The following is a 9,560-nucleotide window of genomic DNA, read 5'->3' on the forward strand; positions in this document are numbered from 1 at the left end:
GGATATTAAATAATCCTCGTTCTCATTCTAACACCTGTATGAATGATTGAGATGTTCTTTTTGCTTGTTTGTTTGTAAATAGCAACATTTCATTTGGTTTCTGACGCTGTTAGATGTACGCTTTATCAACTAAAATACGAATTCTATCATGACGCCGAAACTTATGTCATTTTAAATAGAAACGCATTTAATATCCTTAACAATATTTCCGTAGATAAGCCTCTGTAGCCATTGACAACAGCAAAAAAGATTAATTTTGGTCGTTAAATCCAACCTCATCGTGTCACATCTATAATATTGAATACATTTATTCAGGCAATTACAAGAGACTCCTATTTTCCCCCTTAGAAGGCCAAGCCGCAGGACCCCAGCGTTCTCTTTCCGCCCTGACCGCCATCTTGCGAGCAACCGGGGGTAAGATGTACTCCCGTAATTGTTCCGAAAAAAACAGTGTCTTGTTCAAATTACTTGCGATATAACATTCTAGAAATATGAAATAAACATTTTTGTGTGGTGTTGCGGCTTAAAAGTGTAATTTGAGTGCTTTGGAATGAGTTAAATACTAAAAAAATTGAGCCGTGTAGCGCTCGCGTGGCTGAGCATGTGGGTTAATGGGTTTGGTAAACACCATGGCGGTGATATTTTCCTCTTATTTATTTAAATAAGTGTTGGGAATATGAAAGTGTTTAGTTTTATTCGTGTCTATAGGCTAGATAATTTCTTAAGCATGTCTACTTGGTGCATTTACACATGTGCGGTAGTCTGGTATGTGCATACAGTCAGAGGTAAAGTAGGAGTCAGGATCAGTAATGGCTGCTTCTGGCTGTTCTTTATAGCTTTAAAAGCACACTTGGTATTTAACTAATGGTGCAAGACTATCTGAATTTGAGTTGAAATTGGTAGCTTTATCATAAACTCCCCACGTTGGTCCTAGGGCCTAATCATCATTATCATCATCATAATGACAGCTTTGTCCTGACCTGTCTAATTCAGACTCCTACAGGTGATCTGTTCTACTGTGCCACTTATTTGATAAATGCTATGAAAATGTCTGATTATCTCTTATTTATATTTACCTCTTAATCCAGTAATCAGGCACCATGACGAACACAAAAGGCAAGAGAAGGGGAACCAGGTACATGTTTGCCAGGCCCTTCCGCAAGCATGGTGAGTGAAATCAGAAATCGTATCAACGATAGTTAAAATCTGATCAACTGCTTTTCAGCAAAAAAAAAAAAAAGACCTGTTTTTATAACACCTGCGTTTTCTCCACAGGCCCAGTTCCTCTGTCCACTTACATGCGCATCTACAAGAAGGGAGATATTGTTGATATCAAGGTAATCAAATTGATCTGGGTTTATATCGATGCGTAAGCCTTAAGTTTTAGTATTATGGGTGGAGTTTGCTTGATTGAAGAGGGGTAGAATTAGAAAACAATTGATGAAATTTGAGTGCAAGTTAGTGTCTTTGAAAACACTTGATTTTTGAGTACAGTATCATTTTCTACTTGCTTGTACTGTGTTTCAGCTTTGTGTAATGTTAAATTGGCTAGAAAGTTGCGATGAAGGCCAAGCATGCACAATTGGTGTATTTCACAAGAAGTGTTTAGTTATAATGGTCCGAAAGGTGTTAAAGTGCATATCCTGGGCCAATTTTTTTTTTCTATGAAAGTATGTCCCCTTTACACACTCATCCAGAAGGATAATTTTGCACAAGGCCATCTGTCTACAGCAGAAAAAAATAAAACGCATCTGGAAAAATCCCAAGGGAGTCTGGAGCCAGATTCGTGATGTTGCCTGCGGAAGCGCCAGCAGGCTGCGCGAGCTTTGCACGGTTTCAGTGCACAGCCTGTGTAGACCAAGCGCTCCCATTTCTCTCTCATTGTCCGGTCTTTTGGAAAATGATGAGTACTAATCCCATCAAGGTTGGTGTTGCTACACCCTCCTACGATACATCTGTTAACCATTTTAATAATTGCGTGATAACGTTGAAGAAATTTGAAGAAAACCACCAGGTCGTTTTCTCATAAACAAACCAGCGCTGACGTAGGAACGCGACGTCACGAAAATCAATGTTTGCCGGGAAATCCAAATGCCAAGTTTTTTTCAGAGGTGGATGAATTCGCCTCAAATGGCTTGATTTCAACTGAATTTTTCTGGTATTGCGCAAGGTAAAACAATTGTGCAAAATGTGACCGATATTTGACCAAAGTTTAATATAAAATGGGAGAATTGCATTGATCTTGCTCCTGAATTTACCTGTGATATGCACTTTGAACTCAGCTGCCACAGGACATGCAACACTCCGATTCCATCATCTCCTTCAAATCTCGCCTCAAAACCCACCTTTTCCAACAAGGTGCATATTAAAGCATATTCCCTTTAATCTGGGATTGGAATGACCCCGTCGTTGCACTTTTTTTCTGTTTTGCAGTATTTTAATTTTCATTTTATCGATTGCTTTTATTATTGTCTTTGTACGGTGACCTTGAGTGTCCTGAAAGGCACCTATAAATAATTTTTTTTTATTACTATTAAAACATTACAGATTGACCATGAGCAAGACATTAGATGATAAGCCAACAGTAGTTTGTAACTTTCTGGAAAATGGATATTTTATCAAATTAATATTGAATTTAATGAAATGACTTGTTAGACACTCCATTATGCCTCACGCTAACACATTCTCCTTAAAACACCCTGCGTTTCCATAATGCACCAAAGAAAGGGTTGTTAATGGTGGAGAGAGACGGGGAGTGATCTACATTGAAAATACATAATTTTACAGACTGTTCAAATGCTAATAAAATGTTTGTTGATAGGGCACAGGAACCATTCAGAAAGGCATGCCTCATAAGTGCTACCACGGCAAAACGGGACGCATTTATAACGTCACGCAGCATGCTGTAGGCATCATTGTCAACAAGCAGGTCAAGTAAGTACAGTACAGCTACTACACTTAGTCTGGAATTAACTGTTAACGTTGAGGGATGTTACGGTTGGAGTTGTTCACAAAATGACACGATGCAAATCAAGGTCTAAATCGACAATTTAAAAGACAAGCTGGTGGTGGAAAATTTTAAAGGAATTTTTTCATATGAAGTCTTTAACCATATGTCTGGGGCACATCTTTGTGTACATCGAGCAATAAACAAAAAGATCAAATTGGCTTTTATTTAATCATTTACGCTGGCAGTATTTCTCACTTTGTTATAAGCTGAAAGAGACGGAGTAGCTTTTGAAGGAAGGTGGCACCGAAATACCCCCGCAAAATTCAAACTGTTGTGGATTTGGTGCTTTTCATAGCGGTTGTATGATCTTGCAAATCACAAAGGTAGCAGTGTAACATGTTTCAGCCTCATATTCCCGCTGAGCAACGGGTTGCTGAGGTTTGATTTACAGGACAGTTGAAAGTTTTAGCGGTCGCTGCTGGACACTAGAGAGGAGACCCAGTGGAGGAAGGGATTTTGGTCAGGTAAAGATAATTTGGAAGGTAATAGATTAGATTGCAATAAGGAATTTTTTGGGGAAATCCTTAGTAAGAGAATTGTCTGATCGCGTGCTATGACCCCCAAAGTATGTCCATGTCATAGTACCCCATCTTCACTTTGCCATGAGGACTCCTATGTCCTGCGTGGTCATTCATGTGGGGCAGAGAAGTCCTCCTTATGCACCCTGGCCAGACTATGACATGTCTCTACCAGATTGTCAATAAGGACACATTTTATTATTTAGTCTTCCTGAATTGAACTCCAACTGCTTTACCCATGAGCTCGTTCTCATTGACTTTCCGTATTTTCTGTCTGCAAGGGGTAAGATCCTGGCCAAGAGAATTAACGTGCGTATCGAGCATGTGAAGCACTCAAAGAGCAGAGAGAGCTTCCTGCAGCGCATCAAGGAGAACGAGAAGAGGAAGCTGGAGGCCAAGGCCAAGAACTCCTGGGTGGAGCTCAAGCGCCAGGTACAGAGCACACAGCAAGCTGGAACTTTTCACTGTGGACTTGATGTGTTTTTATACAACACATTTATATAATTACGTTGTGTTCATTCAGTGTCCATGATTGAGTGAGAGTGGCTTAGTAAAACATCAGTTTAGAATTAATATTATTCTAGAATTAATATTTGGATGCAGGAGTGATGAACATTAGACTTTAGAGCTGCTAGATAATGCATCAATCATTATTTTATTGGGCATTGTACTTAATGTACAGCATTTACAGACTCCTTAATGAATAAAGTGAATTAAGTGTGTACAGACAAAAAGCTTTTGTGTTGACGGTCAGTGGATTCACATTTCAGCTTCTCTTTAGCCTCAACTTTGTGATTAAAGATTTGACATCACTGAAGAAATGAAGTGGTATGAAATCAAATACAGTTAAAACATGAACACTTAAATATATTTAACATTTGCCAAGTAATTGATGAAGCTAGGCTCAGTTAGTTTTATTTTAAAGAAAGATTTATCTGGCAGGCTTTGATTAGAAATCATCCACGTTGTTCTTAATATCTACATGCTGCACAGACTGACTACTCCTGTTGATCCTGAGCAGCTTCTTGGATCTCAATTAATTAATCACTGACTTCGTTTCACACCACCTCCACACTGCTTATTTTTTTATTGACTTGAATATTTCATTAAAGGGGAACAGAGGGCAATATATAGAGTAAATATAACAAACACATTAACGAACCTTATTCAAGACCTACAGAAGTTTTTTGTTCTAAGGTTGGAAAGTTATAGTGTTTTGAAAGTAGCTCGAGCAAACTATTTCCGCAGTTTGAACAGCCCGCCATGATATTAATTTTATCCAATCAGAATGCACATTCATTTTCTCTGCGTAACACTCATGACGCATGTATGTGCCCAGTTGTGTTGGCTCATTGAGGTTGGGAATAGCACGTGTGAAATACCTGTTTCTGCCTCTTGCGACAATTTCGCAAGTCGACGGGTGGCGCCTATCTCATTGCAGCAAATAAATTCTGCTGGACTCGTGAGCAACTCCACGTTACATTTTCTGCACGAGCACCGCGCCGTGTCACCTGCACGCAGACGCTCTGCCCCACGCTCGCCATGCCCATGGTCAGCATCGGTCTCATCCTCGCCGTCATCCGAGCTTTCTTCTCTTATTTCATCACCGGAGTCGAGAGTACCTCTCCTAGCTATTTTAAGTTCGTTTCTTAAGACAAGGATTTTTTAAGATGTTACCTTGTTGACAGTTTCGGCGAGAATCTTCCGCCTTCTTCAAAACAGTCACCAGATGTGTTCTGGGGGAGCGACCTGACAGCAGGAGGCGTGAACTACCTGTCAAATTGGGCGGGACGTTCACGCCTCCGTAGCGTAACATCAGCTGATAAGGCACGTCACCACTCGACATCTGGTGACTGTTTTGAAGAAGGCGGAAGATTCTCGCCGAAACTGTCAACAAGGTAACATCTTAAAAAATCCTTGTCTTAAGAAACGAACTTAAAATAGCTTTAATAGTTAGACATAATGAACTTCCACTACATAGTACCTCTCCTAGGTTCAAACTGGTACCCTTCTAAGCCATAGCCTGCTTGCAGTGTGTCTTGCGGGATCTCTTCGTATGATTCAACAGAGCTGTCACTTTCACTTGATGCGCCCGACGCCATGATTACACGCTTATCTCCTCTATTTCAGAGAGTTCCGCTAGTGCAGTGGGTAGCGCTGACGTCACGGTCTTTTAAAAATGGCGACTCTTGTGCGGTTTAGCATATAAACTATTATATTTACAATTACCAAGATATTTCGTTGTTTTCTAGTATATAAATTTGATAGAATACTTAAGAATACGTTACTTTGTCACATCAGCAACTGTATATATTCTATTTGGTACCCCTTTAAAAATGTGTGGCAATCAGTGATGGCTTGATTTGAGTTGCTTTTTTTTTTTTTTTCTTCACATTTTGTTCACAACGTTTGCCTTTCTTTGTTTCAGCCCGCTGCTCCTCGTCCAGCCCACTTCGTCAGCACCAAGAACAATGTGCCCCAGCTGCTGGAGCCCATCCCCTACGAGTTCATGGCATAAATCTGCTGACTTAAATAAATATCTTTATACACACGCGTCTCTCTGTGGATCCATTTTTGCATCCTTGTGCTCTGCATGCAGTTAATGTTTTAACTTGTGTAGTAGTAATGTGTGAATTGAAAACTGTTAGTGCCTGAAGTCAGTGTGGGCGACTCGATCTCTGCTCATGATGGTGTGAGAATCAGCTGTTTTTGTGCACTTTTCTGGCCACAGGTTTCAGAATGATGTGTTGTAATCTGATTGGCTTTCTGCATTTCTGTGTACTGTTTTTGTTGGAGGAAACACAATTGTATAAACATTTTTAAACAAGATAGGAAGTCGCTGCGTCAGGTTAATTACTGATTACAACAAGTTTGTGTTGCACAAATGTTTTGGTTCTCAAAACATTTCAACCACTGATTAGTTTTCAGCAAACACTAGGGGGCAGTGTTGGCAAATCAGAAGCACAGGTAACGGATTGAGGCCCTGTGTCAGGCAAAAAATTGAAAACTGAATTTGAGGAGAAAATTACTTAATACTAATGAAATTATCTTGCTGCATGGACATTTTTACTTGATAAGACACATGAGAAGTTGGTTGCAATCTAGAACTAGGTTTAATAACTCAGAATTGGTGTCTTGTAGATCGTTTCAGATATTTTCACTTGCTAAGACATTTTTTTGCACTGTAGGCTTTCATAGACCCAAAATGAATCAAGCAAAAGAAAAATGGACTTGGGTTTTTAAAAAGGTATATCACAATGCTGAATATGTACTACATATTTCCTGATTTCTAATGTTGCGTTCCAAAACCTGCTCTGATTTAAGTTAGGATGGTGAACATGTTGGTTTCTGTTGAAATATTTTGGTTCAGGTTTAGTTCAAAAAATAAAAATCCCCCCAGCAGACCCAGTACATCTGCTAAGGTTATTGAACCCAGTGAGCTGATTTGGCTAGGAATGCTATGAATAGTTTGTTTTACAAGCCATAGTTTGCCCTCATAAATACTTTCATTTATATCACTCTTATATTTTCTAGCAGTTTTAATAAATACTATACAGAAAATCTAACAAAACATCGTGGCGGTAAAATTTTGAGTCATTCTGGATGTGGTGTCCATACCTTCCAACAAGTGGAGCATCTTGTGTGAGTGAAACGTGTAATAAAGTCATCACTTTTGATTGATTGGGTAATATCTAGAATATGACTTTGTTCGGGATATTAGGCTAAATTTGACAACTGGAGATTTGGCTATGTGGGAGGTAAAAACAACAACAAAAAAACCCCCTCCCAAATCTATCCACATCCAGACCTCATTGTCCTCAGAGCTACACTATGATATATTTGTGAAAAAAGTTTGTGGGCCTGACCACCACACCCATAATGTGTTCTTTTTTTCCCAAACTGGTGCCACAAATTTGGAAGCACGCAATTGTGTTGAATGCTTAAGAGGTCCAAACCTGTCCCAGCATGACAGTGCACCTGTGCACAAAGTGAGCTCCAAGAAATCAGGGTGCCAAAGTTGGAGTGGAAGATCTCGAGTGTCCTTCACACAGCCTTGACCTCAACCCCACTGAATTACCTTTGGGATGAACTGGAACGCTGACTGCACCCCAGACATGACTCCTCACCCTCTATCAGTGCCTAACCTCACGAATGCTCTTGTAGCTGAATGAACACACAGCCACGTGTGTTTTCTAGTGTTTAAATAAAATTATACAGCGTGTTTTTGTTTTAAGGAAGGAATAATACACATAGGGATACACTGTTAAAGGAAAATAATCTACTTTTACAGCACATCCTTGAGTATTTTATTTATTATTAATGAACCATACTCTGCTTTTTATCCATTTATGGTTGCATTTAATGTTGTGGACCATCCACAGAACAAAGTAGTTGTTTTTGTAGATGTAAACATTCATTCTGTTACCATTCTCTCTATTTTCTTTTCTCTGTCTTGGAGTTAATAAGACAGATAAATGTCTACTTCCAGAAAACGTCATATCAACAATGATACTTTTTCTTTGGTAAATCCCCCCCACCATACCACGTAAATAAAGTGTTAATACAGGAACACTAATATATTAGAATAGTAGAAGAAGAAGTCTTTATTTGTCACATGGACACTCAAGCACAGTGAAATTTGTCCTCTGCATTTAACCCATCTGAACAGTGAACACACACACACACACACACACACACATACCCAGAGCAGTGGGCAGCTATGTTACAGCGCCCAGGGAGCAGTTGGGGGTTAAGTGCCTTACTCAAGGGCACTTCAGCCCAAGGCTGCCCCATGTTAACCTACAGTGGTGCTTGAAAGTTTGTGAACCCTTTAGAATTTTCTATATTTCTGCATAAATATGACCTAAAACATCAGGTTTTCACACAAGTCCTAAAAGTAGATCAAGAGAACCCAGTTAAACAAATGAGACAAAAATATTATACTTGGTCATTTATTTATTGAGGAAAATGATCCAATATTACACATCTGTGAGTGGCAAAAGTATGTGAACCTTTGCTTTCAGTATCTGGTGTGACCCCCTTGTGCAGCAATAACTGCAACTAAATGTTTGCGGTAACTGTTGATCAGTCCTGCACACCGGCTTGGAGGAATTTTAGCCCATTCCTCCGTACAGAACAGCTTCAACTCTGGGATGTTGGTGGGTTTCGTCACATGAACTGCTCGCTTCAGGTCCTTCCACAACATTTCAATTCGATTAAGGTCAGGGCTTTGACTTGGCCATTCCAAAACATTAACTTTATTCTTCTTTAACCATTCTTTGGTAGAACGACTTGTGTGCTTAGGGTCGTTGTCTTGCTGCATGACCCACCTTCTCTTGAGATTCAGTTCATGAACAGATGTCCTGACATTTTCCTTTAGAATTCGCTGGCATAATTCAGAATTCATTGTTCCATCAATGATGGCAAGCCGTCCTGGCCCAGATGCAGCAAAACAGGCCCAAACCATGATACTACCACCACCACGTTTCACAGATGGGATAAGGTTCTTATGCTGGAATGCAGTGTTTTCCTTTCTCCAAACATAATGCTTCTCATTTAAACCAAAACGTTCTATTTTGGTGTCATCCATCCACAAAACATTTTTCCAATAGCCTTCTGGCTTGTCCACATGATCTTTAGCAAACTGCAGATCAGCAGCAATGCTCTTTTTGGAGAGCAGTGGCTTTCTCCTCACAACCCTGCCATGCACACCACTGTTGTTCAGTGTTCTCCTGATGGTGGACTCATGAACATTAACATTAGCCAATGTGGGAGAGGCCTTCAGTTGCTTAGAAGTTACCCTGGGGTCCTTTGTGACCTCGCCGACTATTACACGCCTTGCTTTTGGAGTGATCTTTGTTGGTTGACCACTCCTGGGGAGGGTAACAATGGTCTTGAATTTCCTCCATTTGTACCACAATCTGTCTGACTGTGGATTGGTGGAGTCCAAACTCTTTAGAGATGGTTTTGTAACCTTTTCCAGCCTGATGAGCATCAACAACGCTTTTTCTGAGGTCCTCAGGAATCTCCTT

The 9,560-nt window shown here is 40.0% G+C and overlaps 1 protein-coding gene across 1 annotated transcript; it reads left to right on the forward strand.

The window, feature by feature from the left end:
* The first annotated feature begins 342 nt into the window (after positions 1–342).
* rpl21 (ribosomal protein L21) lies at positions 343–6,079 on the forward strand. Its single transcript, XM_060899845.1, has 6 exons — positions 343–414; positions 1,089–1,167; positions 1,276–1,337; positions 2,822–2,934; positions 3,810–3,960; positions 5,957–6,079. Exons 2-6 carry the CDS (start codon positions 1,101–1,103, stop codon positions 6,044–6,046), a joined length of 483 nt encoding a protein of 160 aa, XP_060755828.1. The 5' UTR covers positions 343–414; positions 1,089–1,100; the 3' UTR covers positions 6,047–6,079.
* The last annotated feature ends 3,481 nt before the right edge of the window (positions 6,080–9,560 follow it).

Source organism: Neoarius graeffei, chromosome 19 (assembly GCF_027579695.1).
Source record: "Neoarius graeffei isolate fNeoGra1 chromosome 19, fNeoGra1.pri, whole genome shotgun sequence".
Classification (NCBI taxonomy): domain Eukaryota; kingdom Metazoa; phylum Chordata; class Actinopteri; order Siluriformes; family Ariidae; genus Neoarius; species Neoarius graeffei.